Below are 18,498 nucleotides of genomic sequence, written 5' to 3'. Positions count from 1 at the left end.
TGTAATGTCATGCAAAGAGTCCTATCATCTCAGTTTCCAAATCTTATGGCAATGAAGAACTATCTTGATTCCTGTGGTTAACTTCTATCCCTCCCCCTCACTCACCTTCTCTCTCTCGTTTGACCCTAGTCCCACTGTACCTGCTCCATGTCATCCTAGAGAACTTTTCCTAACATCACCTCTGGTTGAGTTACAGCAACAGGCAATTTGATCTAGATTACAAAAAGGGTGCTTGATTGGGATTCCTTTGTTCGTCAAATATCATTCTGCTATTTAGTGTTGTCTAGGCAGTCATTGCAAAGCATATGCAAATCCACATCCAGATGCACATGTTTAACCATATCAGTTCTGCATTCCTAAGCTTACTTCCCTGTGAGGGTTTCCACTGCTCAATCGGGGGAATTCTCTGCCTTCTCAATACTGTGTCTTTCTTGTTTGAAGGCAACTGATGCCACGTAGAATTCTGCTGCAGAATGCAGGCAGGTCAACTGGCGTCATATGGACAGATGTCAAAGAAATAGTTTGTTAAGGGTGTCAAAAACCCAGCATCTTTTGGGATCAGGTCTACTGCATATAAAGCTCTCATATAAAATACACCATTTATAAAACCCTTGTCTTATTAAGTGTAAATCAGAGATTCCTTAGTGGCTTTGTTTAGTCTGCATGGTTTTAAATGTTAGATCAGATTGATTTTATACTTCTCATGCATAATCCTACATATTCACTATCTAAAATATGCTATATAAAGGGATTATAAAAGATTGAAAAGTCTGTGAAAGGCATATCCATAAAAATGGTATGGAACATCACAAATTGTTAGCTTTTTAAAGCAATGGTATGCCACTGATATATTCCCCTTTATTTTATATAAAATAAGGGAAACATCATACCCCAGAAGACTTACAGATCCATTCTCCAGACAAATAGCTGGATGATAAAGCAGCACATACCTTTTAAAGTGCTGATTAGGGGTTTACACATATACTGCCTAGTAAAACCCCAGGGTCTTCTTTCTCTCCTCCCCTTCTCTCAGCCCCTTTCCTGCTATCTCTCTTGCCATAACTCAACTAACCCAACAGAACCAGTCAGTTTTAAATTTCAGTTGGGACCCCAGTGACCTGTTAATGAATCTACAGAGAGGAGGAAAAACTCACAGTGTTGAGTTATGCCCGGTGTTGCTAGCTGACTTGGAGTCAGAAATGCTTGAAGCGTTAACGTAATTGCAAGAATGTGAAAAATGAAGCGTTGGACTCCTGAGCAAAGTGAAAGGTCAAAGAAAGCCTTACACAAAACAAGTCTCTGGAAGATGGCCTCATTAGACCATTAAATCGGCTTCTCTCCCCTTTTTCCCTTTCTTTTGTAAAATGTTTTAGTGTTTCATTTCTATTAATACGTTCAGTTAGCCCTTCCTGCCTCTCAATAAATAAATACAAACAAAAGAAACCCACACTTATTTACTTTTTGCTATTCACCAGAATAATATTTTCTGACAAAAATTTGCCTCAGTGGATCTGAGCCACAGCTATGGTAGTAACTGCTCTGGAACACTCTGATACTTACATTAAACTACCACTGTACATCGCATTGGACATTGGTACAGTAAAGGTTAGTTTTCTCTTGTACAACCAAGATGACATGCTAAAAACAACACTGAGCCTAGCTAATATAATTAGGATTATCTTTCACTGAGCAGTGCCTAAGGGGTTTAACTCTTTCAATACCAGAATTTCAACTCACTCTCTCACAACTTTGACTATATTAACACTGTTAATATTCTCAAGATGCCACACAAGACTTTTACAAGGTGCAAAACTCCTATGCATCTGCGTCCCCTTCTCAGTCTAAGTGTTATGAATCAAATCCTGAGGATGTGCTCATTCTAGAAAGAACAAGAATCTAGGTAGTAGCCTTTCTTGCTTTCTGGTCAAAGTTGATCAAGTGCCAAGCATGTCTACAAGCGCACCAGAAAAGAAAATGTATGTGTAACATTTCTATGGACAGAGGGAGACCTCCTTACATGTAGGGAGACCAACCCTTCCAAATGTCTTCTGTTTTTACCTTCCATTAGTTTACCCCATGGATGAATGCTGATTCAGCAAAGTTAAATATTACTGGCTTCTATACAGTGAACTCAACAGAATATTTATCTCAACAAGTTATATGAAGCCTGGGATGCAGAAGACATGAAAGAAAGGAAACAATGTAAGGCTTACAAAGAGTGAAAGAATCTCTCTCTTTGAGAAATAGAAAGAGGGAATTCACACATTCTTTTCCTTGTAATTGTAAAACACACACACAACTAATATGGAGAACATGGATAAAAATGCACATCTTTGTAATGCATGCACAGTCAGAATCAGCTCTGACATGTGCTGGTAAGTCTCCTCAAAATAAGTGTGCAAATTACTTGTGTCAGATAGGAGGCAGGAAAAGGAATGCTGGGGGTGAGAAACAGAGAGATAAAGATGGGAACTACTTGTTCATAAATGGTATGGTAATACAGTATTAGCTGTTTTACATATGTCTAATTTTAGGGAATTTTTATTGAATTTAGAATATAATATTAGAATCCTAGAATGACCAACAGCTATGGGAAATTTTGTATTATAGAACAAAGTTAGGGAACCAGTTAGTAATATCAGAAGAGCATGATGCTGATGTAAAAAACACAGAATATGTACAGAGCTAAGATTAAAGAAGGAACCTTTAATTTCTGCATCAAGCAGTTAAGCAGGGAAGCAATGGGATAAGGTAGTAAGGTTTGCCTAGTAAATTGTGCCTAAGGAAGTCACAATGCAGATAAAAACAATTTCACACATCTCCCTCTGTAACAGAGCTCAAAGGTGGTCAAGGGCCAAGGAATGGGAGGGGGAAATAGATAAGAGCATACAAGTAGCATGTTCCCAATTCAACAGGCGTCAATTCAACTGCTTGGGAGTGCTTCCTGTTGCTGTTTGCAGGTACCATCCCCTCCAAATGAAATACTAAAGGCAGCCACAACAAAAGGTCTGTTTCAGAGTTTGCCTTTTCTTATTTCCTGACCAGGAAAAGGGATTGTGACCATTAAAGGCTTCATGTAAAGTTTTGCCTCACCACAGCACAAGCACCAGCTTTTAAAATGTCACCAGCATGCCAGTACTCACTTCACTAACTATTTATCTAGAAAAATGCATGCCAGATATATGGACATACTTGCTCTGCTAAATTAAGTAGCAGTGCAGGTAATGACCTGAGATTCTATGAGCATACTGATCAGCTAGAGCAGTGATGGCAAACCTATGGTTAGTGTACCGCAGCGGCCACGCAGAACCCTCTCTGTCAGCATGAGAGCCAAGTCTCCCCAGCATCGCCCCAGCAGCTGAGCATCAGATAACAGTGCACATAGGGACCATGCGCATGCTCCGAAAGGCGTAGCAGCACCAAGCGATGACATCACGAGCCATGACTCGTTCAAGCTTTCACATGGCTGGTCAGTGCACTGCCAAGGACATATATATGGACTGACTGTGAGCTGTTTTTTCTAAACTAAAACCTCAGTATTCAGGTTTTATTGCAGTGTTGGCACTTTGTGAGAAGTGGGTTTGGGGTTGCAGTTTGGGCACTTGGTCTCTAAAAGGTTCACCATCACTGAGCTAGAGGAATCTGTTTATGAACATAATGAAAACATTGTTGAGCCATCTACAGGCCTGACCTTTCAGGCCTGCAGGAGCTTAAAGAGACAGTAAGACATTCTCTGAACAGGCCACTTTCAAGCACTGAATTTTATTACATTTCCTGTGTTTAGGGTTCTTACTACATCTCATTGCACTAGTGATGTGCCCTTCTGTGAAAAAAATGTATATTCATGACTAAGAACTGGAGGACTCTAACCCCTCCATGGCTATCACAACCAGTCTTGCTAGTTATTAAAGTTTTTTTTTAAAAAAATCTGTTTATGATTTAAAGTACAAGATTTTATGAAGGATGGCTTGGTTATTAATTAGCAATCACAGAAATGTCTATTTTTCATATGCAATTATGAACTTGTAAACTGTTAGTTATTAACGTTATTTGACTTTTTTGTTACTTCTCTGGTTACTTTTACTATTTAAACAACTTTGATAACTTGAATGGGAATTTTTTCAGGTTCTATGCTATAAACTAGTTATATCTCCAAATGAAACTTGTAATGATAACCAAGCTACTAAATAGGAATCAGTATCATTGTGGATGGGAATCCAAGGAACCATTTTAGTCAGCTTCATATTTTTCTTTCACTGTGCTGCAGTGGAAGGACCAGTCTATAAAACTGGGCCAGTCTATAAAACTGTGCAGGGATACATAGTAGGAAAGATGGTCCTAGAAGCCCCTCTATAAATGATAGTAGAACATGCAGCTCTTTGGACTAGGCCAATGTGTTGTAATCCAATGGGCTGTTATTAAAATACAGGAATCTTTGGCACAAAACAGTGAAAGTAAATGCAGTTAAGTCTCTGTGAAAACAATGGGATTTTAGTTCTTAGCTGTGTGACGACACAGGACATTTCAATGTACTGTGTATCAGCAAACCTGCATTTGCTACTTGAATATACACTCCAAAGAGAACCCAATCAAGCTCAACTCTTATGAGTGCACCAAAACAACACACATATCACCAAACAAGTGTTTTAGCATATTTTTAGATATACAACTCCTGTAAGCAAGATAATCACTGACTTCAACTATACTTAAGGTCAAATTACATGTTAGGGAGAATCTCATATTAGGAAGAAATCTCATATAAGTAGCTGCCTTATATTGAATTAAATTTCTGATCAGTCTAGCTCAGTACTGTCTACATCAGTGGTTCCCAAACTTTTCTATGTCCCATAGCCCTAGAAAATGTTTGATTTATATTCACAGCCCCTACAAAAGTAATATTGCGTTTGAAGATAAAGTCAAATTTCTAATTTTTGAACCCAAATTGAACTACATACAGTACTATGGGGGAACAAATTGAACTAACAAAAAAAGCGTTTACCTCAATGCATAAAATTAAAATTGAAAAATTGTGAACAGTAAAATCAATTCCAATTGTGAACATAAAATTCAATGACTTCTTTGTTCCTGCTTCTCATTCACAGTTTTGTCAAAATATGGCACATTCTTGCAGATTGCAATCCACAAGTCTGCCTGTGAATTCAGGTGATTCCTAGACTTTGTCTTGGTTGACAAACAAGTACTAAAACCAAATGCAAACAAAATAATAAATTTCATTATTGGGATAATCTGGGGCAAAAAATGTCAGAGCCTTCTTCTTTGTCACACCCTGTAAAATGCCATCTTGCACCCCCTGGGAGTGCAGGCATTCCAGGTTTAGAGCCCCTGGTCTACACACTGAAGCCGTTCATTCACATGACACATCACATATGAGGCATGTGCAGCTGCTATTTTGAATATGCAATCACTCTGCTTGTGGGCAGTCATGCTGTGCAAACTCGGTGAGCATGGGTTATGCCAGGGTTAAATATATATCTCATGATCCATGCTTTGTTTTAACCCTCACATACTCGACACCAGCAAGGTTCACATGACCTGATAGGCTCCAAGCAGAAGAAGTTGCATATTCAGTGTGGCCCTCACAACTTATTGTGGCATAAATAATCTGTAAGAAGCCATGTCAGGCTGACCAAATTAGGCCACTGACTGACAACAACTCTACAATGTTTTGGACATAGCTTCTTTCCCAGCTCTACCTGGAGATGACAGGGACTGAACTTGGACCATTTTCATGTAAAGTATATGTGGTTTCCTACTGACATCGTTTTTGGTTTCAAACAATAATCATAGGTCCCCTAGCTTTGATGGAATCCATAGATAGAGGAAGTAAAATTATTTGCCCTTAAGCCACAGCCTAAATCCAAATTATTCCACAAAGATGCTGCTAAACCACAAATGAGATAAAAAATTTTCCTTTGTGGTTAACACTAGCACTTGCTCACTTGCTCGTTCTCTCTCTCTCTCTCTCTCTCTCTCTCTGTGTGTGTGTGTGTGTGTGTGTGTGTGTGTGTGTGTGTGTGTGTGTGTGAGAGAGAGAGAGAGAGAGAGAGAGAGAGAGAGAGAGAGAGAGAGAGAGATCAGGGTCATGGCATGACATGACATGAAGAGATAAGCACCCCATCTCCATGCCAAGGCACTGATCCAAACCAAACACCTCACAGTGGTTTTCATTGCAGAAAAAGAGGTCAAGAATTCCAGTCATGAAACTCCTATCTCATGTGTAATTGGACCCCTTCTTTTTTGTGAGTGTTCTCATAGTTGTGCCTCAGGGCTTAGAAAAATAGGTAAAGCAGCACAGGTATAGAGGGAGCACTCATTCCTAGCAGAGCCAGCAGAATTATTCATCTGGCTTAATGATCACAGAGCCCATGGCCATTATAAAAATATATACAAATCCATCACATAGAAATGAACCCACCCATTACAAACATGCATGAGCACCTAGATAACTTTCAACAGGAGCTTCTGAAATTTTAACATATGACTAAAAATAGGCCCCCTGTTGCACATATAATACACACCCTATTTCCAAATATCTGAAGTTTCAGTTTTTATAGACCTGCAGAACTGGTTTCTATATTATACTTTCCTGAAAAGAATCTACAGGGCTACAAAAACAGTAACTATGAAAACTATTTTACGATATAGTATGTATGTTTATTGAAATTAAAAGACAGTGTAAAAACCCATTTAAAATGTTTACAGGGAAAGCAGGGACTGAAGTTTTAAGATTTTGTCTACTAATTCAAAAATTTAAATAGGAACATTTTTTGAAATATTAGCCAGATGTGCAAACTTAATTGCACTGATATCAATAGCCATATCTAGACTGGGAGTAAGTCTGACTGAACTCAATGTGCTTTTCTTCTACACAGCTATGTTTAGGATTGCATAAAGACAAATCCTGCTGATTAAGGCAACCTTCCCCAAACCTGGTGCCCTCCCAATACTTTGCACTCAGCTCCCATTAGTTCCACCTTCATGCCCAATGATCAGGTATGCTAAGCATTATAGTTCAAAATATCTGAAAGGGAAGAGTGCACTGAGTTAAAGAGAATTGAGTTTAGTGGGAATTCCAATGCATGAAAGTCTATGCAGAAACAAAACACATTGAGTTCAATGGTGCTTACTCCCAGTTAAGTGTGCACAGGACTAGACCTCATTTCCAAATTAACTTATTTAAGATTAGAATGTAATGGGTAGGTGGACGGGCACAGCATCGTTGCTTTATGTACCACTGATGAATGCATTGCCCACAATCAAACCTCACAGATTTAAGTGAGACAGTAGAAGTGTTAGCTGGCAGTCCACAAGGCAATGGCTGCACAAGTGCACTCTTAACTTTAACAAGGATATTCTTTGCTATGAATTCCAGCCCTGGCAATGATGGCATATAGGATTTTTCAAAAATATTTTTTTAGAGTTAAAAATTTATGTTTGTTGCTTTTGTGGCTTAAAAAGCATTTAAACTGGATATTGAAGCACTTTTTAAAAAGATGACAGTACAAATTAAATTTTCTATTTAGGGACCAGTATGAATTGCTACATCACAGCTGGGGTGTATGTCTGCCACGATATTTACTTACACCACACAAAAAATAAACTGTAGATAACCAAATTTGTAAAGGAATTGGCAGAACTAATCAATTGTTATTGCAAAGCTTGTTTGAAGATTAGATATTTAGCTTTGAAATAATAATAAAATATAGCTAAGTAGGTTGAGAAAAGGAAACAAGTGTCTCCCTAAGTTACAGCTGATTACACTGCAAGCCTACCACTCTGTGTTTACACTAAGGCAGATGTACTGATATAATAAAAGACACTGAAGTTATTTTAGTCATGCCTACTTTGCACAGAGGGAAAAAAAGCTTGACCTTTTACCTTGCTCACTGCTGTTGTCTCCACTCTGGGAAGCATGGCCCCCACTGGAAGGCCCCGGTGTGCCTGCTGAGTGCGTTGAAGTTGCATCATCGTGGTCTCTCCAAGAGGAAGGATTCTGGTGTCAGAATGTCGTATTTTTGCCCCACAGTTATCATTCCAATAGCAAATCGAGAAGGGGGGAAGCCAGAAAAAAAGTAGGCAAATTAGCATTTGCAAAAATTCCGGAAATGCAAGACTGTTTAGAGGCAGAGGATATACTAAAGTTGCACTCTATACCATTTACATGGGAAAGCCCTGTTGAACTCAACTGGAGCTGATTTGGGAGACATAGACTTGTGCTGTAATACACCAATTCTAGATATATTGAAGCTACATTAAATTCAATGTAGTTTAGTCCAAACTGAAGCAGCTCAAAGGCTTCAGCTTTTTAAATATATATTCACCACCAACCTTTTTGAAGTCTTAGTAATGCATCAGGAAAATGCTTTGATAAACTTTGAAAGCTATTTTAACACCTTACACTTTAATTTGCGGTTTGGACAGTGTAATTCTATACATGTCTACTCAAAGGTAAGCTATGCTGAATGTATTCAACTGAACTTATTCCCAAGAAACTGACTGCAGCCTTGATTCTGATAATCATGTAATATTATAGGCATGAAGGTGCTACTGTCCTTCTCTCTGGTTCCCAATACACAACCTTCAGCCAGTTTTTCACATATTTGGAGAGAAGTTAATTGATTACTGTGCACAAGAATAACGCACTAAGCAAATGTATCCTGGCTAGGGGATATAATGTTATCTCTTTTAAATGTAAGTTCTAGATTGTCCAGGATATCCCCTAGGTAATTACCTATATATGTGACAATATTATTCTTTCTAACCTTAATATAATAAAATAATGCATGAGGTAATTATGGGAGACTTAGTGAACTTTTGCTAGCTGAGTCTTCTTTTCTAGTAGTTTAGTTACATAACTCCTGATTATTTTAAATTGATTGAATATTGGTTTCCTGGAGAAAAGAGCTATTGCTTAAGAGCTGCATATGAAGAAAACTGAAAGTTAAGCTAAGTGCTACTTTGCTAAGTGTATTCTCCTCCTGGTCCTCCTCCCCTTTCCTGATCATTCCCAATACCCTGCTGTTGCTTAAAGGAAAACAGGAATTCTACTGTACAGGAAAAGCTTTATCAGCACCACATGAAGGCAGGCAAGAGATGGAATTTCCTCTGGCAGAAAAGGAGAGCAAGAACACATGCAATAGATCAGACTTGGGGCTGGACTTGCATTACTCGTCACCTATAGATGACAACTTAAATTAAACACATCCTAACAAGAAACATTTTGGTAAAATAATCTGTGTTCAGGAAAATAGCACAAACCCCAAGCTATTCCAACATAAATAGTACACTTGATGATTTACTATAAAAGGTTGTGTGTAGTAAATCATACAAACACCACACACTATGAATCCTCATTACACCTGCCATTATCTGTCAATTGTGAGTCTACAAAAGACAACACAGTGATCAAAATCTGGCTGTCTCAATGCTCACCCAAAATGTTGTCATTCCTAAGGTAGACAAGACAAGGCAAAGGCACATCCTGCACAATATAGAGGTGGACAAACACCCGCTTCCGCAAACTAGCTATACAAGTGGACAAACTCCCAATATATTAAACAACCATTTTCTTCCTTTTAGCAGCCCCTCGAATGAGAAAAGTAACTAATTGCATTGCTGGAGTTGAGTCATGCACAGACACTGTCTCAAAGTCTCATCTGCAGTGTCCTATGAGTGACACTCTTGTTGTACAACATTAGGTAAACCTACATAATCACATTTCGCAATCAAACCCAAACTAAACCAGTGTGGTTATATCCCACAGTCTATAGGAATCCATGCAAGTCTCGAACAACAAAATATAAAGAGATGCAGCCTGTGAATAATGATCATACCAACTACTTACTTAGATCAGTGGAGTATCTGTGAAATAAAATCAGACCTAGAATGCATTTAGACTGCAATCCTGAACACATTTATCTGACAGTAAATCCCACTGAACTCAATGGGATTTACTTCAGGGAAGGTATGTATTGGATTGCACTGTACAAGTGCACATTTCATTCAAACTAGACCATATATTTTTGACTGAAGCAATTTCAGAAAGACTAAAAACCATAATAAAATAACACATTATTGCTAAAATCAGTACTCCAAATAATGCAACTTCAGGTTAATTATTCTTCTCCCAACAATAAGCAAAAGTAATACCATCATTTTGTGAAGTCAATTGGATATAAAGCAAAAACAAGAAAAAAAATGAAAGAGCCAAAAACACTATCTACAGATACACACACACAGATATATATAAATTAAATCAGCACTAAGGATGCAATTTCAAGGAAACTCATATGGAAATAAAATGCCACGATCAAGCAAGTTTCTGTGCAGTCTCGATTAAACGGATTGTGCATGTGAGCTCCCCTTTTTATCTCTGAGTTAGGAAACCACTCAAATAGCTTCAAGCTGAAGGCAAACAGCAGACAGGAGCACTTCAGCCCTCTGCAGCCTCTTAGCGTCAGCTGTTTGCCGGATGGTAATCAGATAAAGAGCTAAAAGAAATACATGAAAAGGAGGAAAAACAATAGCATGGCATGAGTTTAGTCCTCTAACATCATACTGGAACCTACTTTTAGCAACTGCAATATGTTCACCTAGGCTAAACTTTTCAAGGAGTATAGCAAGTTATGTTAATTCTATGCACTGCAGGGTCTCTTAGGCCTGTTGCTGTTAAAGCCGGTTCATTCACATATGAACATTTCAATAATTAACAAGGACTGCCTCAGCTACATTGTAAGGGAAATGTCAACCAACACCTATCATACAGTATTTCAAAACCAGGCCAGTCTTTCTTTTTTAAAGTCATAAATGGATTGGGATAGATCACTGACTGAGACTTCCAGCTGCTGAAAACACTTGGTCTCTTTGCCAGCCTTTCTTGCACTTCACCTCAGCTGTCAATTCTAGACCAGTTTACTATAGATTAAATATTCTGTATTGCTTGCACTACAGTTTTCTTGATGATAATCCGGCACTATTGCGGGGGTGGGAGTGGGGGAGATAAAATGGAAAAGATGTTCCAAAAGATACAGGGTGGGATCCAGATTTGGAAGAACAACACTAATGGAAGAAGTCTTCCTTATTCTGCCCTCCAGTCTCCCAAAAATACTACACTGGATCAAGCAGCCCTGTTGAATGAAGTTAGATGTAGTGTGAGAAGAGAAAGCATCCTCTTCAAAATTAGGTATAGGAATGCTCCACAAGTGGTACATTTCCTTTCACAGAAGGCTGACCAAGGGTCTATCATGTCTAAGATTCTGTTTACACAGTGGTCAACTGGCTGCCTATGGAAAACCACATGGGACCACATGGGACATGGGAAAACCACATGGGACATGAGTCCCACCAACCTCCCACTCATATTTCTCAGCAACCAATATAGAAAGGCATTCCACCTCAGATACGGGAGGTAATTCATAGCCATCATGAGTAGTAACCACTGTTCCCTTATCCTCAAAATATTGGCCCAATCATCTTTTAAAGCCATCCAAATTGGCAGCCTTCTCTACATAATGTGCTAGGAAATTTTATAAATTAGCTATATGCTTTGTGAAGTGACGCTTTCCTTTTATCTGTCCTGAATGTTTCCTGGAACCAATCCACAGTAAGTATGTGAAATGTTAAAAATGGGGAACAACTACTCTTAACATTCTAAAAGCTTGCATATGGCACCATATTGTGTTTATTCCACTTTAGAATGAAATATATCTACCTGTAATTGAACTACTTCCCACCATCACAGCAACATGGCCAATCATCTTTAATCATTCATGGGTACGGTAACCAAACTGGCAACAAAATAAAAAATGGAGCATATATCTTATGAAGAATATACTCCATTTAATTCATTACATGTATTAGAACTTAATCCAGAGTTAGTGGAGATTTCCACTTTGTGTGCTTTACATTGTACATAGATAAATATCTATGGTATTTATAACTAGATGTAGACATTGCTACACTTGGTTTTTAGAGAAAATAATTGTGTCCTGTCTTGTTTTATATCCTTCTTTCAGATCTGCTAGTGAGCTCCTCTTAATTATTCTACATGTGACCTAAAAACCACATTGGGCACAATCCTATGCATGTTCTGATAGAAAAAGGTCCTACTACACCCAGCATAGAGAAATCTTCTCTATGGATGGCCACACAATATTAAATTCTCTCATTCTAGAAACAGAAGCCTAAATTCACATTTCTATTTGTTGAATGCTACACTTAGATTTTCAGTAACCAGAGTTTTCTGGATGGTTCAACAAGTATCCTTATCATAATAATGCACATTGAATCATTTGTGCATTGTTCCAAAATTACTCCAAATGTGTTTTGTCTCAAAGTTTGTTCTTATAATTATTTGAGACCATGGCAGCTGCATTTTCCAGTCAGCCTATGCTGTCTTCCAGTTAGGTCAACATGGAACTCCTCATGTACATCTTTAGATGAAATCAACATTTTGTATGTCACTACAAACATCCAAAAATGTATAGTACAGTAATGTGCAAAACACTCAACTAAATTCAGCATGCAGCATCACCGTATATACATTTTCTCAAAGGGACTAAACGAGCTGGAAAATAGAATAAAGTAGCAATCAGGGAAATCATAGGCAGTTTGATCATGTGAGAATATGCCCACAGTGTAGACACATGCTGAAGTTTTCATAAAGTAATTTAGGCACAAATCCACTGAAATGGTTAATTCACATTGACTTCAACTACACACACACATTAGATCTAGGTATCTTTCAGAAATATGGACAGGCATTTTATTGAGCCTATTGACACTTAGGTCTATTAATGGTCAAGATGTTAAGGGTTACTGTATTTTGTTCTTGTTTAACTTTAGTATCTATCCCGGAAATTATTTAATATTTGCTTTTACATGGTTGCCCACCCTATGCTGCAGAATAGGGAAATGATATAAATGCATGAATTACATGCAGATATAACTGATTCCTTAATTTTGCACACACTGTTTCCACAGTTATATAAGCAGTAAGATATATGAAGATGCTGCATTTAATCACCAGCTAAAGTGCCATGTACCATGGAAGGCAGAGTGCACATGTATCTATTCCCAGTAGTTTTAATAATTGGGAGTCAAATATGGCGCTCCTCTTGCTCTTACCTAATTGTGTTAAAGAGCAGTGTTACCAGGAGAAAAGCAGTGAATACTGAGTGGCACACAATAGAAAGAGATGGAAAATAGATACAAGAAGCTAGGTCTCCTGGGGCAGTATTTTCTATTTGCTGGGCTACAGACTCACAGCTGATAATGCAAGTTGTAATTAATATAAAAGCAGGAGACAATATGGGGAAGGCTTGTACTAGCAGGGCCACAAGAGATCACTCTGCAGCTATCCACTGTTTCTCATTTATGCACACAGCCTTCTACAGAAACACAATTTTGTCAGTGTTTTTTCCCTTGAAAGTTAAAAAAAATTGCTTTAGCACCATCATTGAATTTTGCTAAATCTAGGGAAGGATAAGGGTCTCTAGGCATATGAAGCAAATCTGCTGTGTTACTGTTTTGCTATTGTTACGGACCTAATAGAAGTTTTGAGTGTTTTAACTATTACAGGATTTGTGCGTAAGTCCATATCTGTGTGTGTTTAAAAGGAATTATTTTCCAAGACATAGCTGTACAAACTACTCTTGTTAAAATTCCATATAGGCATGTGATTCTCTATGTTCCCGAGTACTGGTCACTCTTCTTGTACACTGCCAAGGATAGTGGTTTAACATCCCTCAAACTTCTGTGTAAATGACACCTTACATAGATACAGATGGATTAACTGTTCATACCTTATGCAACCGAAACTTCCACTAGGCCAGATCACTTTAATTAAGAAAAGGCCTCCTCTGGGACTGATTCTGATCTTGTCCTGCTTTTATGGTGGTACAATTCAATTTACCATGCTAAAGTTACCTACTCATATTTCACAATGATACATGCAAGATCAGAATAATAATAATATCTATGCACTTTAATAACACACAGTGGTGGGTAACATGAAGATAGAATCTATTGACTTTGATGCCCATTCCAAGAGTATACAAATTCAGGGACAGGCCTTTCCCATACCTACTGAATACATAAAACATTCTGTTTCATAATATAGAGAACTTCCACCTCTGGATTCCTATTAAGAAGATGTATAATACATCTTGTGCATTGGATTGAATGTAGTTCTTATAAATCAGTTTCACATATGCGAGCATGGAAAATTTGGCATGGCACAATGGCTATAGACCAAATCCATCTCATTTCATCTCATCTCATTTCATCTCATCTGTGGCATAGCCATAAAGTAGATGAAATCTTAAGTCATCCAAGTAGTACAGTGGCAACCAGATAAACTACACAAGTTACTATGACACTCAAGATTCAGTCTTATATGCTAACACATTACAAAAAACAATAGATTGTACCAGATGAGAATGTAATCTATACCTAATTCACAGCAGTGTGAAGTTGTCCAGTATATGAAATTTCAGAGCTGGCTAGAATAAATAGCAACATATACAAAGAAATGTCAATAGGAAAATGGAACATAAAGATCGAATTGTACTGTACATGTATAATACTAATGGCAGCACAAATGCACACACACGCACACTTCTATATTCTAATTTGATTTAGACAAAATGCACATATTAAAAACAAAGTTCTATGGAACCTGTTTGCTTTTATTTAAAGAACACCACCAAAATTAGACAATGTCTATCCCTAACATTTTATTTTATGAGTCGATAAAAATGATCGATGCTGTACACAGCATTGCTTAAGTAATTTAGCAAATCAGGCTTTTTTGTAAAAAGGCATAACTGTGTTTTTTACATTCCATCTCCATCCAACATATTTAAATATTCTAAAATATTTTGAATTGTTCACTGCATAGATTTTTCACTGTACTTTCATTTTACACCATATATAAATCTCTTGTGCAGTTTATATTGCAACTAAACTTTTAATGTAATATGTAAACCATTTGTTGGTATAAAATTATGGTAACCTGCCACTTTTTATCTCTATCAATTTTTTCTTAGGCATAGAGTTTATGACCCTTATATTCTTATCATACAATATTGTGAAAATCACTTATAATACTAGAGAGCCTTATCCACATCATAAAATAGTGCAAGCCAAACCCACCCCCCAACCTAAGCAAAAACATAAATGAAGACCAATACAACGCCTGTTTGACTTTAGTAAAATTCATAACATCTCATCCAATGAGGCAATTCAGACACCATAGCGGAAATCTTGACTACAGTTAAGACAGTTTATTAACTCCTCAATGATACAAAATAAGCCAAAATAAAAGAGCATTATTATTTTATTAAATATTTTAGCTAACAAAATTTAAACATTCAACTGACATTTCTACAAAGCCCATCAGAAAAAATGTTGCTTGTCAAATTTCTTATTGCCTAGTAGGGCTAAAATCCAAAGGTATGACACATGCGAAAACTTGCAACTTTTCAAGCATCATACCATGCACTATGGAACTTAGCGACATATTATTACTTTGTTGGCAGATTACTTTCCTTTTTGATATTTTACACAGTATGACCACTAGAAAATAATATGGTCACACTCCTGGAACCCCCTACTCTTAAGCAGCCCTACTGAAACTGATATATTCAAGAAATCTCCTTCTTTTCGCCCAAGGGCTTCTAATGGTATGGTAAGTATCACTGAAGCCATGGGGGTATCTACTTCACACAAAAAGAGTACTGCACAAAGCAGAATCCATACTTGAAGATACCTACATATGTGAATGGGCTTTTAATCCTAAACGCTATAAAAGCGAAGACTAAAATTCCACTGAATTTGGAGTACACTGAAAATAACACTTTAAGTAAACTGCTGTTCGCTTTTTAGGTCCCAAAAGTAGTAAAGCCAAAATAGAAACCAGAAAAATGGTCTGTGGCCCTATGATTTATTTTGACAACAACCCTATTTACATGACCGGAAAATTATGTGCAGCATTTTAATGTTCAGAAAAGAAAACTGATGAATACCATACCAGTAATAATTTAGAGAACTAAGTAACATCACTCATACTGATATGGAATTAATTATTGTTAAAGGTCCGTTTGGTTTTTGTTCTTAAAGTACAAACGTACATATAAGATAGATATGTACCAGTGACATTGCTGGGCACTGTTCAAATGCCAAAGACAGTTTTATTCATTATAGAGCAACAAACTCCAAAAATGTACACCAGGCAAGAGCTGCAGCAGTTTTGTCTCTGTGACTGTGTGTATTTTTAAAAGACGTGTCACCTTTGCTTTTTGCATTTCTATGTTATTTATTTACTAATAGGTATGTGCCTAAAAATGTAACATCTGAAGTGGCCTTCATGGTGTCTCAAGCCACTATCCCATACATATGTAATACAGTAATGATTTAGCCTGACTTATAGATCTTGGGTACAGATTACTGCATAATGACTATTATGAAATTGTTTCGGCACTTAGAAGAGATGCCACATAAATGCTATGTATTAACATGTGGAAAACAATAATCTGGATTGATATTTCCAAAATTACGTTCGTTAACATTTATCCTATAATCATATATGCAAGCACAGCACAAACAGGATGAGGCCCAACTAATCTATGTTCTAGAAAGGAGAGACAGTTTTGACCTATGTAACAACATAACTCAACACAGAATGAGATATAAACTAGGGAAAGATTGGCATGTCCTTTTTCAGAATGATTTATGAAAAAAAATCAACATTAGATACAATACCATCAGTAGTTAAGCGAATGCAGAAACACCTAGGACATCCATGTAAATTATTCTGTGTAAATATGCAGCTATGCATAATGACTCTAAATTGTTAGCTGCTCTGTAAATAACTAGAGAGCTTTAAAACTATACAAGTTATGGTTAATCTGAATGGAAGGTGGGGTACTATGAGTGCACATGGGACTATACATGTACAGATGAGACACTGATAAATTGTCATTCCTAAGAAGCACAACCTGAACTGTAGCTGGAATAGTTTTTCAGCCGGTCTGGTTCAGCCAGGACATGGTAGTAATTACATTCCACCCTCTACAGCTAATATCTTAGTGAAATAAAAATATATGAGGGTGTTAAAAATTCAAATGCTAATTATGGACTGCTACATACTGTGCTATATATAGTAAACATAACTAAACTTGCATTTTTTCACTAGCAAGCAGAATCCAATTTGATCCATAAAGTTCTTGGTCAACTTATATACTACAGCAAAGGTGAGTTAACAAATTAAATTCAATATATGCATTTATTGCCATCAGCTATGGCAGAGTTGTATGGCTTTTCTAGTTAAGCTATTGCTTTTGCAGACACCAAGGCTTTTCTTCTACCCAATTAAGTTAGATAAATATCACAGCAGTAGAATGCCATAAAGAAAATACATAATATTTCAGTTATCAAGAGTCCTATTGTAAATATTAGCTACTCTCACATTTCTTCAGTTACTTTGCTTCAGCTAAAAGCTTAGTAAAAAATCTAAAACTGTGAGCCATATTAGTACGTAATATACTTCTACCACCATTGCTGACACTGAGTAAACCTGGACCCATAAACATACACAAGTACACTGAACAGAGGTATAGGGACTTGGGGATGCCACGTATCTGTCACAAACTGTCAGCTCCACAAGAGAAGTCCTGGCACAGAACAAATTAAACTACACTTCTTTTAAAAGCTGTCATTAATTCAAAGCCAATCAGTTGAAATATTCTCAGAATTTCAAATGCAAATAAAATGATGGGAAGGACCCACGGATCCAAACTGTGGACCACAAGATAAAACAATATGCTGTCTGTGTCCTGAAGTGGTTCATCGCCACCCTGCACCAACTTTCACCAAATGAGATTTTGCTTAGAGCTATATTTTAAATATGCATATCAAAGCAAGTGAGGTAGCAAAAACTTGAGTATCACAACTGAAGAACTTTTCATGTTTAACTATTGTAATTGCCAGGAAGACATTCACAGATTAATCATTTCATTTTAGTCTTTTAATCTGGATACTAAAATTGCAAAAAGGCATCATTAGTACTTATTACTACTACTAAATTATTATAATATAGAGACTAACTAAAGTGAACGACTGATATCTATAACATATCCATAGGTATCCTCTGTCTATATATAATGATATATATCATTCACATCTGCATCTCTAAATTTAAAGTTCTATGTCGGATGTGGATGTTAACACACATGTCTAATAAGACACAATTCCCCAAATGCAACTATGTGATACAACTCTTCATTTCCCAGTTGGTGTTCTTGCTGCACAAATTATTACTTCCTTTCAAAACAAATAGCAGGGGGCCAAAGTAAAAATGTTATAGCTCATACATCCAGGAACTAAAAGCCTTTAAATTATATGAAGTGGTAAACCCTAACAGGTGTAAATGTATATTGTCACATTTCCTTCAGTTTCAGGGCTAAAAGAGACAAGAAA

At 37.1% G+C, this 18,498-nt stretch overlaps 1 protein-coding gene across 11 annotated transcripts in view; it reads right to left on the bottom strand.

Moving 5' to 3' along the window:
* Positions 1-18,498, bottom strand: part of MEIS2 (Meis homeobox 2) — a 277,832-nt gene that overhangs the window by 251,286 nt on the left and 8,048 nt on the right. For all 11 annotated transcript variants that reach the window (XM_044436094.1, XM_044436097.1, XM_044436098.1 and 8 more), the window contains exon 7: positions 7,900-8,014. In XM_044436094.1, coding sequence (XP_044292029.1) covers positions 7,900-8,014 — 115 coding nt within the window. The remainder of the gene's footprint in view (positions 1-7,899; positions 8,015-18,498) is intronic.

This window comes from Varanus komodoensis, unplaced genomic scaffold (genome assembly GCF_004798865.1).
Source record: "Varanus komodoensis strain SLA01 unplaced genomic scaffold, ASM479886v1 scaffold3, whole genome shotgun sequence".
NCBI classification, from domain to species: Eukaryota; Metazoa; Chordata; class Lepidosauria; order Squamata; family Varanidae; genus Varanus; species Varanus komodoensis.
The sequence above is the reverse complement of the archived record's forward strand: the minus strand, read 5'-3'. Positions and strand labels throughout refer to the sequence as shown.